The 23,111-nt window shown below is 44.3% G+C and overlaps 1 protein-coding gene across 2 annotated transcripts; it reads right to left on the reverse strand.

Annotated features, from left to right (window-relative positions):
- Positions 1-1,210: 1,210 nt before the first annotated feature.
- On the reverse strand, positions 1,211-22,949 carry LOC118384952 (arf-GAP with Rho-GAP domain, ANK repeat and PH domain-containing protein 1-like). 2 transcript variants are annotated; one of them, XM_035771673.2, is made up of 24 exons: positions 22,766-22,949; positions 18,551-18,654; positions 18,411-18,454; positions 17,167-17,929; positions 16,884-16,985; positions 15,487-15,618; positions 15,273-15,333; positions 15,012-15,132; positions 14,752-14,912; positions 14,528-14,634; positions 14,102-14,301; positions 13,939-14,024; positions 9,628-9,810; positions 8,976-9,150; positions 8,635-8,703; positions 8,417-8,540; positions 8,192-8,291; positions 7,809-8,004; positions 7,644-7,689; positions 7,330-7,505; positions 6,990-7,199; positions 3,170-3,275; positions 2,927-3,074; positions 1,211-2,818 (listed from the first exon to the last, which is right to left on the reverse strand). In XM_035771673.2, the coding sequence occupies exons 2-24, from the start codon at positions 18,652-18,654 to the stop codon at positions 2,765-2,767; spliced, it is 3,468 nt and encodes a 1,155-aa protein (XP_035627566.2). In that variant the 5' UTR covers positions 22,766-22,949; the 3' UTR covers positions 1,211-2,764. The 2 variants fall into 2 exon arrangements, with proteins under 2 accessions (XP_035627566.2, XP_035627565.2); XM_035771672.2 differs by having other exon boundaries at positions 18,551-18,677.
- Positions 22,950-23,111: the final 162 nt, after the last annotated feature.

The following is a 23,111-nucleotide window of genomic DNA, read 5'->3' on the forward strand; positions in this document are numbered from 1 at the left end:
CCCCAGTCCTTAACTATTACAAGCGTACCCATAACTATGATGCAGCCACCACTATCCTTGAAAATATGGCGTGAGATGCTCTGTAAGGTATTGGATCAGCCCCAAACATAAATTCACTTGTTCTTTGCCACATTTATTGCCTTGTTGCAAAAAGGAATATTCTAATTCTGTACAGGCTTTCGTTTCCATTGGGTTAGTATTGTGGAGTAACTACAATGCTGTTGCTCCATCCTCAGTTTATCACAGCCATTTGGCCTCATGGTGAAATCACTGAGCGGTTTCCTTCATCGGAGTTATGAAGGACGCCTGTGTCTTTGTAGTGACAGTGTATTGATACACCATCCAAAGTGTAATTAACTTCACCATGCTCAAAAGGATATGTCTGCTTTTTACATTTTTATACATATAGGTGCCCTTTGCGAGGAATTGGAAAATCTCCCTGGTCTTTGTGGTTGAATCTGTGTATGAAATTCACTGCTTGACTGAGGGGCCTTACGATTATCTGGGTGTGGGGTACAGAGATGAGGTAGTCATTGTTAAACACTATTGCACACAGAGTCCATGCAACTTATGACTTGTTAACTACATTTGTACTCCTGAACTTACGCTGAACAAAAATAAACCCAACATGTAAAAAGTGTTGGTCCCATGTTTCATGAGTTGAAATATGTTCCATATGCACAGAATACTTATTCTCAGAAATGTTGTACACAGATTTGTTTACATCCCTGTTAGTGAGCATTTCTACTTCGCCAAGATAATCCATCTACCTGTCAGGTGTGGCATGCCAAGAAGCTGATGAAACAGCATGATCATTACACAGGTGCTGGGGCCAAAAACGCCACTAAAATGTGCAGTTTTGTCACAACACAATACCACAGATGCTTTGAGGGAGCATGCAGACTGCAGGAATGTCCACCAGAGTTGTTGCCAGAGAATTTAATGTTCATGTCTACCGTAAACTGCCTCCAACGTCGTTTTAAAGAATTATGCCCTACCGGCCTCACAACCGTATGGCGTCGTGTGGGCGAGCGGTTTGCTAATGTCAACTTAGTGAACCCCAGTGCTCCATGGTGGAGGTGGGGTTATGGTACGGGCAGGCATAAGCTACGGATAATGAACACCGGCATTTTATCGATGGCAATTTGAAAGCAGAAATACCGTGACGAGATCCATTGTCGTGCCATTCAACCGCCACCATCACCTCATGTTTAGAATAAAACTGACATTTTTATTTGGCATCACCTTCCATTAAAATAATCACATACATTCTCACATCATACACATTTAAACCAGTCAGTCCATCATGTTGCAAACACTAACAACATTGAGGACATTAATACATTCACTCAAATGACCACTGTACTTATAGATAAGTACATATTCCGATACCTTTAATTTTATATTTAGTAGTCCAACAGCACAAGGAAGGAATGAATTTTTGAACATGTTCTTCTTGGCCATGGGCATTCTGAAGAGCCGGCCAGAGGGAAGCCTCTTGAACTGAGGGTGGGAGGGGTCGCCACCTGAGGGTGTAGAGGGTGGGAGGGGTCGCCACCTGAGGGTGTAGAGGGTGGGAGGGGTCGCCAACGACAGCCAGTGTCTTCTGTTTGGTTGCCTTGTGGAATAGAATGCTCAAGTGTGCCTGTGGTCGTCCAATTACTTTGCTGACTGCTGGTCAGTTTGCTTTTGCTCCTCATACTCAGATTACCATACCAGACTGTCATATTGAACGTGAGGATGCTCTCCACCAAGCTGCTGTACACCCTCTCCAGAACATCCTGGCTGAACCCAAACCCCTTTAATTTCCTGATTAAGAACAGGTGTTGGCTTGCTTAAAAAAAATACAGTCTGCATTCTCTGTAAAACTCAGCTTGTTATCAGCATAATAATGCAGGCACCATGTCACAAGGATCTGTACACAATTCCTGGAAGCTGAAAATGTCCCAGTTCTACCATGGCCTACATACCTCACCAGACACACATTGAGAATGTTTTGGATGCTCTGGTTCGACGTATGACAGTGTGTTCCAGTTCCCTTCAATATCCAGCAACTTTGCACAACCATTGAAGAGGAGTGGGACAACATTCCACAGCCCACAATCAACAGCCTGATCAACTCTATGTGAAGGAGATGTGTTGCGCTGCATGAGGCAAATGGTGATCACACCAGATACTGACTGGTTTTCTGATCCACTCCTCTACCTTTATTTTAAGGTATCTGATCAACAGATGCATGTCTGTATTCCCAGGCATGTGAAATCCATAGATTATGGCCTAATGAATTAATTTCAATTGACTGATTTACTTTGAAATTGTTGCATGTTGCGTTTATATTTTTGGTCAGTATATTTAGGCTTGCCATAACTGAGGGGATGAATACTTATTGACTCAAGACATTTCAGCATTAAATGTTTTACACATTTTTTGAAATTTTCAAAGGACAACAAATCTCAATTCAATCTATTTTAAATTCTGGCTGCAACAACAAAATGTGGAAACAGTCAAAAGGTGTGAACTTTCTGAAGGCACTAACATACAATTTGAGCTTGCTTTGTTATTATTTTACCATCACCTAAATTACAAAAAACCTTAAAATGAATATAGCAGAAAAAATCTATTTAATCCAGTCCATGGTCTAAATGTGTAGTTCAAAGAAGTTGTGAAAACTACACTATGTAACTAGGGGCACTATGTAACCAAATATATCTTTCCCATATAAGCTTTCTTTGACAGCCAAAGCCAAATATATACATGTGTTTTTCTATAATTTTGTTATGAGTTCTTCACTCTCCATGTCAGACTCTTGTTCTTTACCCTGTAGAATACAATACATGGTGTTAGGCATGAAAGGTTAGTCTCATACACTGTCCACTGCTTCATATGTTCCATGACCCAACAGAAGAGATGAAGTTTAGTGTCTTACCAGGAAGATGAGTGTGTGGTGTATGATGAGTTCTCTGGTGAGACGCACCATGTTTGTGTTCATGGCCAGCTCCTGGAACAGTGTTGGGACAAACACCAGCGCCAGGTTCTGAGCTGTCATACGGTTCTCTACACTGTACAGCTGAACTCTAGAAAGAGGTTGGCAACGATGAGCATTAGTCATGCAGGATCATTTTGTTGCCCTGTTAAAATCTTACAATCATTGATCATGTGTTGTTCTTACATGTAGAAGTGTCCACACAGGGCGTTGAGTGTGATTCTGTTGTCAGGGGGCAGCTTCTTCAGGAGTCTGCGGTAGGTGGCCAGTCTAAGGTTCTCTTCTCTGTGGGCTATGGTGACACAGGCAATGAATGAGAACCCCATTACTCAAAGTACAGCTTGTATTGAAAAACGTGTTAATCTAGATCAGCGCTACTCCAATACTATTTGAGAAGATCCGGTCACACAAATTTCCTAGGTGGCAAAGATCTGGATAGATATTGTAATTTAAAATCGACATAGTAACAAACCCCTACCTCGTGACCCCAAACTGTTCACACCCCTCTTGTTAGTGGAGAGAAAATTTCCTGAAATTCGACACGTTTTGCCATGTCTTATGTTGCGTGTTCATACGTCTGAGTGACTCAAACATTACCTCAAAACGTAATAAAAAAAACCTTGGCATGTAATCTGGACATGATAACTACAAGGCTTTCTGGGCACGGTAACTACAAGGCTTTCTGGACACAATAACTACAAGGCTTTCTGGGCACGGTAACGACAAGGCTTTCTGGACACGATAACTACAAGGCTTTCTGGACATGATAACTACAAGGCTTTCTGGGCACGGTAACTGCAAGGCTTTCTGGACATGATAGCTAAAAGGCTTTCTGGACACAATAACAACAAGGCTTAGAAAGCTAGTTCATTAACCTAAACTATGTTAGCTGACATGGGATAGTTGATCAACTGGACATTTCTGACAGGTTATGAATAGCTGTCAGTGATTGACATAAGAAGAGAAACTTCCAATGCAGTAGAACATTTTTAAATATCTCTACAGTAAGTTGAAAGCCTGACTGAGTTTCATATATGAAATATGCCCATACCACAGGAGGTTGGTTGCACCTTAATTGGGAGGACGGTATCGTGGTAATGGCTGGAGCGGAAATGAGTGGAATGGTAACAAATACATCAAACACACGGTTTCAATGTGTTTGATACCATTCAAATTGAGCCGTTCCACCCATTATTATGAGCCGTCCTCCCCTCAGCAGCCTCCACTGGTCCATAGTGACCCTAAACTGTGCCATGGGTTGTGTTCGTGAGCATCAAAGCCGAGATGTATCATGGGTAAATTGTGACCAACTGACTGATATACAAATAACATTGAGTAAATATATATGACGCAAGTTGATTTGTAGAACAGTCATTCTCGACTCGCCTTTAAAGTCGGCTGCAATGTTGACACTGACTTCCATTCTTGCATCCTTCTCTCCTCGCCATTTTTTCAAAACCCATTTAATGATAAGGTCTCTATTTTTAGAAGAGACAAAATTCACAAATTCTACAGCACAACGGCAGAGTCATGTCTTAAGTGTAAAACTAACAATGACTCGATAATCCAGGCTTTCTGGGAATGCTATAAAGTCAAATAATTATGGGCGGAGCTAGAAAGTTGTCTGTCAGAAGTATTACAATGTAAACATACATGTAATCCGTCTGTCTGTATATTTCAAGACATGTCATATGGGGGTGTGGTGAGATACCCAAGGGGCTGGACGATTCTCTCATCACTCATCTTGAAAACATGTATACTAAAAACATGGAAATTAATTAATCCTCCATCATTAACTCAATGGAAAAGTCTATTGATTTATTATTGAAATAGTATGGGTTAATGTACCAAGAGGAGAACAGAAGCTAGCTGTCCTCCGGCTACACCATGGTGCTAACCTACAGAGTGCTGTTGAGGCTACTGTAGACCATCATTGCAAAAGTGTGTTTTAATAAATTATTTGATGACTTGAAAATATTTAGTATAGTTGTATCTAAAAAGGATAACTTTTTAAATGTTTCACTATTTTTATTATTATGAAATTCACTGGAGGAGGACGGTCCTCCCTTTCCTCCACTGGTGGCAAACAATAATGAAGGCACTAGGGATGGGGGTGTGAACATGTGGGTCTGGGCAGGTGAGATGTAGTCATTGTTTGTGTACTGTAAGTTGTTGTTCAGATGTACAGTTGAAGTCGGAAGTTTACAAGTTTACAGGTTGGAGTCATTAAAACTCGTTTTTCAACCACTCCACAAATTTCGTGTTAATAAACTATAGTTTTGGCAAGTCGGTTAGGACATCAACTTTGTGCATGACACAAGTCATTTTTCCAACAATTGTTTACAGACAGATTATTTCACTTATAATTCACGGTATCACAATTCCAGTGGGTCAGACGTTTACATACACTAAGTTGACTGCCTTTAAACAGCTTGGAAAATTCCAGAAAATGATGTCATGGCTTTAGAAGCTTCTGATTCTGAAGGCCTACCTTCAAACTCAGTGCCTCTTTGCTTGACATCATGGGGGAATCAAAAGAAATCAGCCAAGACCTCAGAAAACAAATTGTAGACCTACACAAGTCTGGTTCATCCTTGGGAGCAATTTCCACATTCATCTGTACAAACAATAGTACGCAAGTATAAACACCATGGGACCACGCAGCCGTCATACCTCTCAGGAAGAAGACGTGTTCTGTCTCCTAGAGATGAACGTACTTTGGTGCGAAAAGTGCAAATCAATCCCAGAACAGCAGCAAAGGACCTTGTGAAGACGCTGGAGGAAACATGTACAAAAGTATCTATATCCACAGTAAAATTAGTCCTATATCAACATATCCTGAAAGGCCGCTCAGCAAGAAAGAAGCCACTGCTCCAAAACCGCCATAAAAAAACAGACTACGGTTTGCAATTGCACATGGGGACAAGGATTGTACTTTTTGGAGAAATGTCCTCTGGTCTGATGAAACAAAAATAGAACTGTTTGGCCATAATGACCATCGTTGTGTTTAGAGGAAAAAGGGGGAGGCTTGCAAGCCGAAGAACACCATCCCAACTGTGAAGCATGGGGGTGGCAGAATCATGTTGTGGGGGTGCTTTGCTGCAGGCGGGACTGGTGCACTTCACAAAATAGATGGCATCACGAGGGAGGAAAATTATGTGGATATATTGAAGCAACATCTCAAGACATCAGTCAGGAAGTTAAAGCTTGGTCACAAATGGGTCTTCCAAATGGACAATGACCCCAAGCATACTTCCAAAGTTGTGGGAAAATGGCTTAAGGACAACAAAGTCAAGGTATTGGAGTGGCCATCACAAAGCCCTGCCCTCAACCCTATATAAAATTGGTGGGCAGAACTGAAAAAGCGTGTGTGAGCATGGAGGCCTACAAACCTGACTCAGTTACACCAGCTCTGTCAGGAGGAATGGGCCAAATTTCACCCAACTTATTGTGGAAAGCTTGTTGAAGGCTACCCAAAATGTTTGACCCAAGCTAAACAATGTAAAAGGCAATTCTACCAAATACTAATTGAGTATTTGGAACTTCTGACCAACTGGGAATGTGATGAAAGAAATGAAAGCTGAAATAAATAACTCTCTCTACTATTATTCTGACATTTCACATTCTTAAAATAAAGTGGTGATCCTAACTGACCTAAGACAGGGAATTCTTACTAGGTTTGAATGTTAGGAATTGTAAAAAGCTGAGTTTAAATGTATTTGGCTAAGGTGTATGTAAACTTCTGACTTCAACTATATATATATATATATATATATATATATATATATGTATATATGTTTGTAACTGGTAAAAAAAATAAAAAAAATAAAAAAATCAAAGAAAATAAATATTATACAACATACAAAATATGAATGAGAAGGTCAGAGGGGAGGGAATTCTGACCTCATCCAATGGGTTTTGAGAAGAGGGCGAGAAGAGAGGACACGAGGAATCAAGGAAATACATTCTCTCTGGGGTTGTTTAAGATGCAAAGGACAGTCAGTACCTGCAGCCTTGACCCACAGTTCCCTTTGTGTCTGAGGGATGAGCACCACCTGCTGGCGGACATATTGCTTCAGGGCCCCTGCAGCGTCCAGGAGACCCTGTTCATCTTTCTCCAGAGGGGCAGTTTTAGGTGATCTGCTGAGGGCTTCCACCAGACTGCTGACCTTAGTGGCCAAGCCACAGCGCCGGTACAGCCCATCCACCTTCAGGCCTGGGAGGGAGACAGAAGAGGAGCAGAGCAGATTAACCAGTTGTGAGAATTCATGTTCCTGCCGGAAACTGGTTATCCAGATCACTACAATACTTGTTCCAGTCTCAAATGGCTTGTAGCCGACACTCACCATATTGTGTGATGTGTGAGATACACCTCTCAATGGCAGGGGGCACATTGCCAATGGCGTTGGGTGGCAGCTCGTACAGTGATGGGCGCTGCTTCCTCTTTGTGGTCACTGCCCGTTTCAGTAGGCTGTGCCAGGACTGACAGCTGTGGTCTCGTTCAAACTGCATGGACATGGTTCTAGCAGGAAGAAGAGATAGATGCATTGGAGACCATCCTTTGAATGACAGATGCTGAAATACGTTTGGGAACCATTGCTACGACATCAAGTACAATGGAATGCAACTTGTTATAACAAAGTGTTCCTGTGGTGCTGACCTCTCTCCAGTGACCAGCTCTATGGTGTTCTCAGAGGAATCTATCTCTGTGGGCAGAAAAGAACACCGTCCATATTACCTTATCATGATACTTCTGCTCCTCTACACAAGGCATGTAGAGAAAAATCACGTTGTGTAAACATGCAGACAATGAGGTGTGACTCACTGTATTGAGTCTCAGGGTTGAGTGTTAGCCTCTCTCTGTGGCGCTGCTGGTCAGTAGGATAGACGAGGACCTGACCTCCACGGAGCACTGCCCAGACCTCAGTGTGCTGCAGGCCTCCTCCCTCCCTCAGAGACACCCGGGACACAGCAAACACCCCGTCCAGCTCCTCCTCATCTATGGGCTCGGGCAACACCACCTGGTAGGGGGAGAACATATGGTTCGTTTTAACACACATTATTATATCTATCCGTGTTATCTGTAGGCCTACTCTCTGCTCAGGAAAGTTGACACAAAAGTCTCTATTATCATCTAGCGTATGGAACACTGTACCTACAGTCCTTAATCCTCCCAGATTGATAAACACACAGCTGTTATTGTATTACCCTGAGAATATGAAGCAGGTGATTCAGTAGACCCTCTTCAGTGTCGGCATTGCACACCAACTCGTCCGTCAGAGTCACCATTTCAAACTCATGAGTCGATCTGTGGGGGAGGAGGAAATCAACAAATCCCCCTTATATATCTTATAAACCGTATTAAAACATATAAAATCTTAAAAATGGATATGAAATGTCTCCCACGATGTTCATGTCATAAGGTTGCAGTACCCGTTGGGGCTGTGGAAGATGGAGATGACCTCCCTCAGGTCCAGAACATCACAGGCTGCAGAGTCATTCTCCTGGGAGAACAGGAAGCGGTCCTCCTCCAACTTCCCATGGAGCTCCTCCTCTCCTGCACACACAGTTTTTCACCCTTTAAGAAGTCGCCTTTTATATCAAACGATAGGCTTTTAGGCTATTGTGATATGCCCATAGTATATGGGTACCTGCAGCAGAAGGAGGGTCAGAGGTGCCCAGCAGAGACCCTGTGACCTGATGAACATAGGCAGGGGCATCTGTAAAAGAGAAAAACAAACATATTTGAAAGCATGATGAACAAGACAGACATTTTGATGTGCTGACTGATATCATGAAAGTGACAAGTTGAGACTAAGCAAAGACAAAACAACAGCAGTGCTGTGGATCTTAGGCTGCAATTACACAGTCAGACAAATTCAGATAATTTTTTCACAAATTTCGACCAATCAGATCAGATATTTTGGATCTTAGAGCCTGGACCTCTGAAGTCAGTATCTGTGGATCTTAAGAGGACCCCTGATATTAGTACCTGTGTATTCGTTGTGTCTAAGCAGCTCCGTCTGCATGGCCTGTCCAGCCCGCTCTGCCAGGGAGATGGGCGTGGGGCACTGAGAGTCCCCTGAGTGGCACAGGACCCGGGCCCCCGAGCACAGCAATGACATGGTCTCTGGGACATTAGGGCCACACACCACCTCACACAGCCTCTGGAGGATGTCATAACAACCAATAACATATCATTCAGCACAGTCTGTCCTGTACAGACTCTGGGAGGTTTATGTGTATTTTCCTATCTTTGAGGATTGATAGGAATCTGGGTTTGGGGCTGAGGCTGGGGTTGGGGTTGGAGCTGAGACTGGGGTTGGTGCTGAGGCTGGGGCAGGGGATGAGACCTGGGGTTGGGGCAGGGGCTGAGGTTGGAGCTGAGACCTGGGGTTGGGGCTGAGGTTGGAGCTGAGACTGAGACTGGGGCTGGGACAGACCTGGGTTTGGGGCTGGGACTGGGGCTGGGGCAGGGGCTGAGACTGGGGTTGGGGCTGAGACCTGGGGTTGGGGCTGGGACTGAGATCTGGGGTTGGGGCTGTGGTTAGGACCGGGGTTGGGGCTGTGGTTAGGACTGGGGTTGGGGCTGTGGTTAGGGCTGGGGTGTTGGGGCTGTGGTTAGGGCTGGGGCGTTGGCTGACCTGGTTGAGCAGTCTCTGGCTGGAGGCAAGAGGATGGGTAAATCTGTATCGGCCCTTGGTGTACTTGGCCCTGATGAAGTCCCCCCTCTGATCCACAGAGGAGTCTGGCAGGATCTGCTCTGCACCTGGCACATTGTGACCCCATACATCATTGGCTGCTTTGTTCCCATAATAGACAAATAGCTATGGAGGAAAGAGAACACAGTTATTAGCAGTGCCTATTTTCACATTACTTTACTTCTGTATTTGGTTATACATACAAGTATTCAGACACGTTCCCTTTTACCACATTTTGTTGTTACAGCCTTATTCTAAAATAGATTAAATATGTTTTCCCCTCATTACACACACTCATTATACACAATACCCCATAATGACAAAGCAAAAAAATTGTAATAATAAATTGTTGAAAAGTTAATCAAATTCCAAACAGATTTATATCATTTACATAAGTATTCAGACCTTTTGCTATGAGACTTGAAATTTTATTTTTATTTTTCACCTTTATTTAACCAGGTAGGCTAGTTGAGAACAAGTTCTCATTTGCAACTGCGACCTGGCCAAGATAAAGCATAGCAGTGTGAACAGACAACACAGAGTTACACATGGAGTAAACAATTAGCAAGTCAATAACACAGTAGAAAAAAATGGGCAGTCTATATACAATGTGTGCAAAAGGCATGAGGAGGTAGGCGAATAATACAATTTTGCAGATTAACACTGGAGTGATAAATTATCAGATGGGCATGTACAGGTAGAGATATTGGTGTGCAAAAGAGCAGAAAAGTAAATAAATAAAAACAGTATAAAAACAGTATGGGAATGAGGTAGGTGAAAAAGGGTGAGCTATTTACCTATAGACTATGTACAGCTGCAGTGATCGGTTAGCTGCTCAGATAGCTGATGTTTGAAGTTGAGAGGGAGATAAAAGTCTCCAACTTCAGGGCTGTTCCAGTCACAGGCAGCAGAGTACTGGAACGAAAGGGCAAATGAGGTGTTGGCTTTAGGGATGATCAGTGAGATACACCTGCTGGAGCGCGTGCTACGGATGGGTGTTGCCATCGTGACCAGTGAACTGAGATAAGGCGGAGCTTTACCTAGCATGGACTTGTAGATGACCTGAGCCAGTGGGTCTGGCGACGAATATGTAGTGAGGGCCAGCCGACTAGAGCATACAAGTCGCAGTGGTGGGTGGTATAAGGTGCTTTAGTGACAAAACGGATGGCACTGTGATAAACTGCATCCAGTTTGCTGAGTAGAGTGTTGGAAGCCATTTTGTAGATGACATCGCCGAAGTCGAGGATCGGTAGGATAGTCAGTTTTACTAGGGTAAGCTTGGCAGCGTGAGTGAAGCGTGAGTGAAGGAGGCTTTGAATAGAAAGCCGACTCTGGATTTGATTTTTGATTGGAGATGTTTGATGTGAGTCTGGAAGGAGAGTTTGCAGTCTAGCCAGACACCTAGGTACTTATAGATGTCCACATATTCAAGGTTGGAACCATCCAGGGTGGTGATGCTAGTCGGGCATGCGGGTGCAGGCAGCGATCGGTTGAAAAGCATGCATTTAGTTTTACTCGCGTTTAAGAGCAGTTGGAGGCCACGGAAGGAGTGCTGTATGGCATTGAAGCTCGTTTGGAGGTTGGATAGCACAGTGTCCAATGACGGGCCGAAAGTATATAGAATGGTGTCGTCTGCGTAGAGGTGGATCAGGGAATCGCCCGCAGCAAGAGCAACATCATTGATATATACAGAGAAAAGAGTCGGCCCGAGAATTGAACCCTGTGGCACCCCCATAGAGACTGCCAGAGGACCGGACAGCATGCCCTCTGATTTGACACACTGAACTCTGTCTGCAAAGTAATTGGTGAACCAGGCAAGGCAGTCATCCGAAAAACCGAGGCTGTTGAGTCTGCCGATAAGAATTTGGTGATTGACAGAGTCAAAAGCCTTGGCGAGGTCGATGAAGACGGCTGCACAGTACTGTCTTTTATCGATGGCGGTTATGATATCATTTAGTACCTTGAGTGTGGCTGAGGTGCACCCGTGACCGGCTCGGAAACCAGATTGCACAGCGGAGAAGGTGGGATTCGAGATGGTCAGTGACCTGTTTGTTGACTTGGCTTTCGAAGACCTTAGATAGGCAGGGCAGGATGGATATAGGTCTATAGCAGTTTGGGTCCAGGGTGTCTCCCCCTTTGAAGAGGGGGATGACTGCGGCAGCTTTCCAATCCTTGGGGATCTCAGACGATATGAAAGAGAGGTTGAACAGGCTGGTAATAGGGGTTGCGACAATGGCGGCAGATAGTTTCAGAAATAGCGTGTCCAGATTGTCAAGCCCAGCTGATTTTTTACGGGTCCAGGTTTTGCAGCTCTTTCAGAACATCTGCTATCTGGATTTGGGTAAAGGAGAACCTGGAGAGGCTTGGGTGAGGAACTACCGGGGGGGGGGCGGAGCTGTTGGCCGAGGTTGGAGTAGCCAGGCGGAAGGCATGGCCAGCCGTTGAGAAGTGCTTATTGAAGTTTTCGATAATCATGGATTTATCGGTGGAGACCGTGTTTCCTAGCCTCAGTGCAGTGGGCAGCTGGGAGGAGGTGCTCTTGTTCTCCGTGGACTTCACAGTGTCCCAGAACTTTTTGGAGTTGGAGCTACAGGATGCAAACTTCTGCCTGAAGAAGCTGGCCTTAGCTTTCCTGACTGACTGCGTGTATTGGTTCCTGACTTCCCTGAACAGTTGCATATCACGGGGCTATTCGATGCTATTGCAGTCCGCCACAGGATGTTTTTGTGCTGGTCGAGGGCAGTCAGGTCTGGAGTGAACCAAGGGCTGTATCTGTTCTTGGTTCTGCATTTTTTGAACGGAGCATGCTTATCTAAAATGGTGAGGAAGTTACTTTTAAAGAATGACCAGGCATCCTCAACTGACGGGATGAGGTCAATGTCCTTCCAGGATACACGGGCCAGGTCGATTAGAAAGGCCTGCTCACAGAAGTGTTTTAGGGAGCGTTTGACAGTGATGAGGGGTGGTCGTTTGACTGCGGCTCCGTGGCGGATACAGGCGATGAGGCAGTGATCGCTGAGATCCTGGTTGAATTGAGGTCAGGTGCATCCTGTTTCCATTGATCATCTTTGAGATGTTTCTACAACTTGATTGTAGAAGTCCACCTGTGGTAAATTCAACTGATTTGACATGATTTGGAAAGGCACACACCTGTCTTTATAAGGTCATACAGTTGACAGTGCATGTCAGAGCAAAAACCAAGGCATGAAGTTGAAAAAATTGTCCGTAGAGCTCCGAGACAGGATTGTGTCGAGGCACATATCTAGGAAAAGGTACCAACAAATGTATGCATCATTGAAGGACCCCAATAACACAGTGGCCTCAATCATTATTAAATGGAAGAAGTTTGGTACCACCAAGACTCTTCCTAGATCTGGCAGCCTGCCCAAACTGAGCAATTGGGGGAGAAGGGCCTTGGTCAGGCAAGTGACCAAGAACCCGATGGTCACTCTGACAGAGCTCCAGAGTTAATTTGTGGAGATAGGAGAAACCTCCAGAAGGACCATCTCTGCAGCACTCCACCAATCAGGCCTTTATGGTAGAGTGGCCAGACGAAAGCCATTCCACAGTAAAAAGGCACATGACAGCCCGCTTGGAGTTTACCAAAAGGTACCTAATTGACTCTCAGACCATGAAAAATAAGATTCTCTGGTCTGATGAAACCAAGATTGAAGTCTTTGCCCTGAATGCGTGACGTCTGGAGGAAACCTGGCACCCTCCCTACGGTGAAGCATGGTGGTGGCAGCATCATGCTGTGGGGATGTTTTTCAACGGCAGGAACTGGGACACTAGTCAGGATCAAGGGAAAGATGAACGGAGCAAAGTACAGAGAGATCCTTGGTGAAAACCTGCTCCAGAGCGCTCAGGACCTCAAACTGGGGGCGAAGGTTCACCTTCCAACAGGACAACGACCCTAAGCACACAGCCAAGACAACACAGGAGTGGCTTTGGGACAAGTCTCTGAAGGCCCTTGAGTGGCCCAGCCAGACCCCGGCTTAAACCCAATCAAACATCTCTGGAAGACGAAGCTGTAATTGCTGCCAAAGGTGCTTCAACAAAGTACTGAGTAAAAGGTCTGAATTCTTATGTAAATGTGATACTTGCAAAAATGTTAAAAAACAAACGTTTTTGCTTTGTCATTATGGGGTATTGTGTGTAGATTTATAAAGAATAAGGCTGCAACATAACAAAATGTGGAAAACTCAAGGGGTCTAAATAGTTTCTGCAGCACTGTTACAGGGAAGGTCATCTCACCAGAATCAAAGGTTCAGTCCACACTTTACTGTCCAACTTCAGGCTTCTCACTTTGGAGACATGGATGCCCAAAGAGCGATGCTGACCTTAGAGAAACAATAGGGACATAGGTCATATAGAGCAGTGTGTACACATCCTGAGTATCACCACAGTCCCAGCTCACCTGCACAGGCCTCACAGACGACCACCAGCAGGTTAACTGAGGCCCACTCGGGGTTGGCACTGCCACAGTCGGCACACACTTTGTTCCATGGGCTGGCCCAGAGTCGGTGGGCCACCTCGCTGCATGACAGGGCACTGAGGATCACCTGGTTCAGACTCCCCAGCCACACCGCCAGCTCCCTCGATGAGTCTGTGGAGAAACTAGAAATACAAAGACTGTGTTTCTCAGTAGTAAAGCAAGGCGCTCACTTACATGGGCCAGATACTGGGATAATCTGATAGAAGAGCAATTGTGTAATAACACAAGTTAGGAAGGGATCCTAACAAAAAACAGATTATCTACACTGTCCTCTGCTGGTTGAGAGCAGCACTGTGGGCTGGGGCTGATCAGACAGAGACAGTGAGAGAGAAAGAGACGGATACTCACTTGAAGTTTTTGTACGGTGTGATGAGGCTGAAGTTATGACGGCCAGTCTGCTTCACTGACGCCACGTTCATGGACACATAGGTCAGCCCAACCCCCAACTGGAAATCCTGCACGGCACAAATAACATGAACTGAATGACACAAAATACACTCAAGATGTCCTCCCGAACTGTCATAACAATCATATAGTGATGGAGCTCAGCAGAGCCCTGTTCCCTTCCTCACATCTTTGTTGTTGTAGATCCATAGGTTGTGTCCACAGATGGCCGCGTACACTCTGTTGCTGCGAGGGTCCTTCATGGTCAGGGCTCCATGCTGCTCCGGAGGGGCTGGGGGGTCCCATCCACGAGAGGCCAGGAGAGACGTCACCCAGCCCTCCTGCACCGCTGGGACCGGGGAGAAGGGTGGAGAGATGCTCAGGCACAGGGCAAAGCACAAAAACAGTAGGAACCAGAAAGAGGAGTTCAAATCCATCAGCAGCTCACCTTTGTTGTGCGCCATGAACTCAAAGTGCTTCTTGCAGAAGTAAAGGGAGAAGCGTCCTTTGTCCTGCTTGCAGACGTTGGTGATGCTTGACACATGGAAAACTAGGTCTGTGAACTTGTCCTGCGGCCCAGAAAAAGAGGGGATAGTGTAAGATACCGGCATAGCCTGGGAGAGACAATAATGATATAACAACGTTATGCCTTAGTTATAGTCAAAAGAAAGGGTAATTTAGACCATGGTGGTGCTAGTGGTTCACTCACTGTGCGTTTCTTCCAAAATGATACCAACGGTCCATCCAGGGTGGCCCACAGAACATTGTGCCTTCAGGAACCAAAAGTATCTCAATTTTCAAATACATAGAAATTAGGCAATGACATTTGGAAAATAATCTGAAATGTCATATCAGAGAATGTGATTTCAGTAAGATGTTGTTGAATAGCAACAGTACATATATCCCACAGTGGCCCACATTACCTGCGGCCCTTCCATACATCCAGCCAGCTGGATCGGGACACCACATTCTCCCTACGAGAGGACTCTGCTGCCTGGGTAGCACCACCGCTCACTGCTGCCTGTTTTCTCCTGCTGACACGGATGGTGGCCGCACTGTGGACAAAGAGAGAAGAAGTTTTCTCAAAGAAACATGACAAATATTTAATTAACTGGCAGCTATCTTGAACAAATATGCTATACATTTAATACAGACCCACTGCTTGTACAGTGTCTCATGGGTAAATTACAAGACACCTATTGCATAACATGTCTTGCACGGAGCACTGCTACACAGGTGAAAACATTCTTATTGGGGAGGAAGTAGGAAGTATAGGCATGTGTAATACAGTGATCTGAATAGGTAAACAAAGGGGCTTGTAGAGTTCACAGGTGATTAGACAAACAAGTATATCACGCTCAAAATCAAATAGCTACCGTTTCATGTTTGATCCGGCAACACATTTTTACATTTACATTACAGTCATTTAGCAGACGCTCTTATCCAGACAGACTTACAGTAAGTGAGAGCATTACATTCACATACTGGTCCCACTGTGGGAATCAAACACACAACCCTGGCGTTTGTTGGGGAATAATCAGAATTAGTTTGTAAGATGTTTTATATTCATCATATGTTTTGTAAGTTACTTCTCATCAGAATGTGTTTGTATAATACTGTGGCGGGGTTTGCAGTCATCTGGTCTGTCAAGACTAAGTTGCTTGGGCCGGAGAGAGGGGAGAGGTCAAGCGTGTATCTCTTGGCTCCACAATGTCTGTGTGCCAGTCAGTGTGTCTCTATGATCTTGTCAAGATAGGATGGATATGATATATGCCTGTTGATATGGAGGATTTGTTTATGGTTCTGAGTTTGAGAAAAGAGCATAGTTTAGGAGTCAAAGCTGAATGATAAATTATGCCTATGCTGTCTGGCTATGTGTGTCTTTTGCTATTAAAGGATCTCAGTTGCAATGTGGAAGGGACTCTCAGAGAATTCATTGATAGACACGGAATTGTTCTGAGAGTCACAGGGTTGTGATAGAGCTCATATAATTAAAGATGGACTTTGATAACTAACTCTGACTTGTGTGTGGTTTGCTCTCATGATTAGGTAAATAGAGGAAATTTCCATGACACGTTGCAAGTGCCACGCTCTGCCAAGTGAGCCACACCCGAAATGACCACTTCAATTGGTTTTAAATTCTATCACACCCTTATAACCATGTCATAATATTGAAAACCCATTGAAATTGTATCAATATTGGTAAGTGGCTATGTTAAAATCTCAGTTGATTAAGTATCATTTTACTCTAACTGAATTCCCCATGAAGGCCATCTGTTAACTTCCTGTCTGTCTGCTGTGACGGAGTGCTGTGACGTACCGTGGGATCTTCTGTTTGAGAGGTCTGGTCTGCATAGACTCCTTTTCCACAGGAGGTTTCCCGCTGGGGACAACACCAATACAAACATGCCCTGACGCCACACTGGAAGAGGTATAGAAGAATGACAAAGCCATTCAACATTTCTACCACCAATTTGTTTCGTGTGACCTGTAGCTTGTTACATGTAGTTACACACATTGATATACATTTCTTCCCTGCCTTTAGCCATATGGCCTATACTGTTTTGTGGCCTATTATTTTACACCTCTTATTTGATACTCACTTGTTCATGTGGGATGTGTTCTTTATTTCTTCAGTAACGGCATTGTCATCATTGGACGATTCAGATCCAGATCCAGGGCATTTTTCCCAGTCAGCTACGTCAGTGATGTAGGGGTCAGTATCCACAGCCGGACTGATGTAGGTGTCAGTATCCGCAGCCGGACTGACGTAGGGGTCAGTATCCGCAGCCGGACTGACGTAGGGGTCAGTATCTGCAGCCGGACTGACGTAGGGGTCAGTATCCGCAGCCGGACTGATGTAGGGGTCAGTATCCGCAGCCGGACTGATGTAGGGGTCAGTATCCACAGCCGGACTGACGTAGGGGTCAGTATCCACAGCCGGACTGATGTAGGGGTCAGTATCCACAGCCGGACTGATGTAGGGGTCAGTATCCACAGCCGGACTGATGTAGGGGTCAGTATCCACAGCCGGACTGACGTAGGGGTCAGTATCCACAGCCGGACTGATGTAGGGGTCAGTATCCACAGCCGGACTGATGTAGGGGTCAGTATCCACAGCCGGACTGATGTAGGGGTCAGTATCCACAGCCGGACTGTGTGGAGAGAAGGACAACCAGACAGATGGACAGAGTCCATTACTGTCCAGTACTGGGTAAGATGGAGTCACTCCAGAATCAGATCTGAAGAGAAGGAAGTTACACTGGCTTGGATTCTGCTCCGCTGGGCTGGTAATGGCAGGCTTATTTAGGATAATGGCAGGGTTGTCTTCCTTTTCTGCCAGCAAATCATTTGCGGGTGGAATACCTGTGAACCCAAGATAAAATGGTGAACAGTAAAATATGCTGTGTTGTTTGGTGACAAATGAAAGCAGGAAGTATTTCAGAAGTCTTGTCACTGAATCACAAGCATTTGTGTTTAGGAGTAAAAACCAGTTTTTCTTGTGTTGCTATTGTGACAGTACACTGCAGCTATGTTTGGCTGTAGGGGTGCTTTACTGGAGGTTAGGACTCAAGCTCAGTATCACATAGAATGCACTTCTTTGACCTCATTGACCTTGAGTAACTCTTTAATGAATGGCACGGCACAAATCTTGTTTAGCATGATAAAATATTGTTAATTGGTGAGATGTTGAAAGGTAAAAGCTGTTTCGCTGGCACACTGTCTGAGCCAATCAAATATGGCCTGTCATTACACAAGTACAGTCATAGTTTTAACAAAACTCATCTGATCCCTATCTTTATTATTATAAAATATGTAACTTATCATGATGAGCACAAGGGCCTACCTCTGCTATGAATTCCTGTGTCAGGTGTATCATGTATCAAATCCCTTGAAGACATGTGGAAAAACAAAGAATTAGAAAACAATCCACAAGAACGTATCAGGTGTTTGGTAAAACAAGTGGACATCACGAGGATCACTCACCGATCAGAAGAGAGCTGGATCTGTGGGCTCCCTCCAGCCCGCTTGTAGCGAGTCCGTGGTTTGGGTACTGGCACAGGCATGTCTGGACCGAGGGGGGCAGACATCTATTTCACAGTAGGATATATTACTGTAGGTCACAAACACATGTCTGAAATTACTTTTTTTCCCCCAGACATGTAGATTTGATAGTTACTCAACTAAAAGTGAAAGTCAGACAGTAAAATACTACTTGAGTTAAAGAATATGGTATTAATTATACTTAAGTATCAAAAGTAAAAAATCATTTAAAATGACTTATATTAAGCAAAGAAGACGGCACCATTTGCCTTGTTATAAAAATGTCCGATGTCCGGATAGCCAGGGGCACACTCCAACACTCAGACATTATTTATAAAAGATGCATTGTGTTTAGTGAGTTCGCCAGATCAGAGGCAGTATGAATGATCACGTGTTCTCTTGATAAGTGAGTGACTTTGAAAATGTTCCTGTCCTGCTAAGCATTCAAAATGTAATGAGTACTTTGGGTGTAAGGGAAAATGTACAGAGTAAAAAGTGCAATATTTGATTTAGAAACGTAGTGAATTAAAGCAAAAGTTGTCAAACATATAAAGAGTGAAGTACAGATACTCCAAGAAACGACTTAACTTATTTTTACTTAAGTACTTTACACCACTGATACCCCATGACAAAGCGAAAACAGGTTTAGAAAATTTTGCAAATGTATATACCTTATTTACATAAGTATTCACACTCTTTACTATGGGACTCAAAATTAAGCTCGGGAACATCGTGTTTCCATTGATCATCCTTGAGATGTTTCTACAACTTGATTGGAGTCCACCTGTGGTAAATTCAATTGATTGGACATGATTTGGGAAGGCACACACACCTGTCTATAAGGTCCCCCATTTGACCCTGCATGTCAGAGCAAAAACCAAGCCATGAGGTCGAAGGAATTATCCGTAGAGCTCCGAGACAGGAGTGTGTCGAGGCACAGATCTGGGGAAGGGTACTAAAAATGTTCTGCAGCATTGAAGGTCCCCAGTGGCCTTCATCATTATTAAATGGAATAAGTTTGGAACCACCAAGACTCTTCCTAGAACTGGCCGCCCGGCCAAACTGAGCAATCGGGGGAGAAGGGCCTTGGCCAGGGAGGCGACCAAGAACCCAATGGTCACTCTGACAGAGCTCCAGAGTTCGTCTGTGGGGATGGGAGAACCTTCCAGAAGTATAACCATGTATGCAGCACTCCACCAATTAGGCCTTTATGGTAGAGTGGCCAGACGGAAGCCACTCCTCAGTAAAAGGCACATGACAGCCCGCTTACAGTTTGCCAAAAGACACCTAAAGACTCTCATACCATCAGAAACAAGATTCTCTTGTCTGATGAAACTAAGATTGAAATCTTTGGCCTACGGTGAAGCAGAATCATGCTGAATCATGCTATGGGGATGTTTTTCAGAGGAAGGGACTGGGAGACTAGTCAGGATCAAGGGAAATATGAACTTAGCAAAGTACAGAGAGAACCTTGATGAATACCTGCTCCAGAGTGCTCAGGACCTCAGACTGGGGCAACGGTTCCCTTCCAACTGTACAACGACCATTAGCACACAGCCAAAACAACGCAGGAGTGGCTTCGGGTCAAGTCTCTGAATGTCTCTGAACTAGTGCCAAGACTTCAACCCGATCGAACATCTTTGGAGAGACCGGAAAATAGCTGTGCAGCGACGCTCCCCATATAACCTGACAGAGCTTTAGAGGATCTGCAGAGAGGAATGGGAGAAACTCTCCAAATACAAGTGTGCCAAGCTTGTAGTGTCATACCCAAGAACACTTGAGGCTGTAATCGCTGCTAAAGGTGCTTCAACAAAGTACTGAGTAAAGGGTCCGAATACTTATGTAAATATGATATCAGTTATTTTTTATAATCCTGTTTTTGCTTTGTCATTAAGGAGTATTGTGTGCAGATTGACAAGGGATTTTAAAAAATATATATATTTTAGAATAAGACTAACTTAAAAAGTGAAAAAAGTAAAGGGTTCTGAATACTTTCCGAATGCACTGTACATGACCCTCAATCGTTTATATACACTACATGAACCCCGTTCGTTTATATACACTACATGACCCTCAATCGTTTATATACACTACATGACCCTCAATCGTTTATATACACTACATGAACCCCGTTCGTTTATATACACTACATGACCCTCAATCGTTTATATACACTACATGAACCCCGTTCGTTTATATACACTACATGACCCTCATTCGTTTATATACACTATATGACCCTCATTAGTTTATATACACTACATGACCCTCATTCGTTTTTATACACTACATGACCCTCGTTCGTTTATATACACTACATGACCCTCGTTTGTTTATATATACTACATGACCCTCATTCGTTTATATACACTACATGACCCTCATTCGTTTATATACACTACATGACCTTCATTCGTTTATATACCCTACATGACCAAAAGTATATGGGCACCTACTCGTCGAACATCTCATTCCAAAGTCATGGACATTAATATGGAGTTGATCCCCCTTTGGTGCTATAACAGCCTCCACTCTTCTGCTTTCCACTAGATGTTGGAACATTGCTACGTGGACTTGCTTCCATTCAGCCACAAGGGCATTAGTGAGGTCGGCACTGATGTTGGGCGATTAGGCCTGGCTCGCAGTCAGCGTTCCCATTCAACCCAAAGGTGTTTGATGGAGTTGAAGTAAGGGCTTTGTGCAGGCCAGTCAAGGTCTTCCACACAGATCTCAACAAACCATTTCTGTATTGACCTCGCTTTGTGCACAGGGGTATTGTCATGCTGAAACAGGGAAGGGCCTTCCTCAAACTGTTGCCACAAAGTTGGATGCACAGAATCGTCTAGAATGTCATTTTATGCTGTAGCTTTAAGATTTCCTTTCACTGGGACTAAGGGGCCTAGCCCGAACCATGAAAAACAGCCCCCGACCATTATTCCTTCTCCACCAAACTTTACAATTGGCACTATGCATTGGGGCAGGTAGCGTTCTCCTGGCATCCTCCTAACCCAGATTCGTCGTCAGACTGCCAGATGGTGAAGCCTGATTCATCACTCCAGAGAACGCTTTCCACTGCTCCAGAGTCCAATAGCGATGAGCTTTACACCATTCCAGCAGACACTTGGCATTGCGATTGGTGATCTTAGGCTTGTGTGCTGCTGCTCGGCCATGGAAACCCATTTCATGAAGCTCCTGAGGAACAGGTATTTTGCTGACATTGCTTTCAGAGGTTGTTTGGAACTCGGTAGTGAGTATTGAGGACAGACGATTTTACGCACTTCAGCGGTCCCGCTCTGTGCGCTTGTGTGGCCTATCACTTATAGGCTGAGTTGTTGCTCCTGGACGTTTCCACTGATCAATAACAGGACTTACAGTTGACCAGGTCAGCTTTAGCAAGGCAGAAATTTGATGAACTGACTTGTTGGAAAGGTGGCATCCTATGATTGTGCCACATTGAAAGACACTGAGCTCTTCAGTAAAGGCCATTCTACTGCCAATGTTTGTCTATGGCGATTGCATGGCTATGTGCTCGATTGTATACACCTTTCAGCAACGGCTGTGGCTGTAATAGCCAAATCCACTAATTTGAAGGTGCATGCTTCCTAAATGTTACAGCAACTATTATCACGTCGTTAATCACGTCGTTATTACTTTTAATAATGTCTTGGATGGACGTTTAGGCCTACCGAGACAGATTCTGGAGGTCATTTTATTGCCTTTTTCAACTCAAAGCTTATAAGTATGCTATAGTTGCTGTTTATTTTAACATTTCACATGGCCTACAAAATCTTTGCTTTCCAGTTTTGTAAATACATTAAAGTATTGGTATGATTATTTGATGGGGGAAAACTGTGTGAATATGAGTTAATAGTTCGTGTTGGAAATGTTGCTCTCAACTGCAGTCGTTTAAAGCTTATAAGCTCTGATCAGTTACGGGTACATTCATGCTGTTCTGTTCAAAGGTGACAAACACCGTAGGCTACGGCATGCTGTTCTGTTCAAAGGTGACAAACACCGTAGGCTACGGCACTTGTTTCGAGCACGTGACATAACTAGGACTGACTGTGAAGGCTAGATTTCTGTGTAACTCAACCGTGTTTAGAAAATCCTAAATTAAATGTTACATAAATGATTTGGTAGGCGTAATTAAAATCTTACCTTATCGTTACTCTTCTGTTCTTGTTCAAACGCGATGTTCCGTTCAAAAGAGATCTGGAAAGGTTACCCTCCTGATACTGAAGAGGTTTGTGGTGGCTGTTTAGCTTTCTGTCGACGACGACCGTGTGTAGCCTATGCGGGTAAAATCGGTACAGCGCGGTCACACCTGTATTACCTGTTCAGCGGCTGAGCTAGGTCAGCTGCTGGGCAGGGCTACTAAACGAGTATTAGCACATAGATAACATCAAAGTTCAATCATTGTAACTTATTCATGAGTCAATAAATATCTCAATTAACCATACTTATTTAGCATGTTCAGTGCGCACGCAAACAGACACACACGAAC

Source organism: Oncorhynchus keta, chromosome 6 (genome assembly GCF_023373465.1).
Source record: "Oncorhynchus keta strain PuntledgeMale-10-30-2019 chromosome 6, Oket_V2, whole genome shotgun sequence".
In the NCBI taxonomy this organism is placed as follows: domain Eukaryota; kingdom Metazoa; phylum Chordata; class Actinopteri; order Salmoniformes; family Salmonidae; genus Oncorhynchus; species Oncorhynchus keta.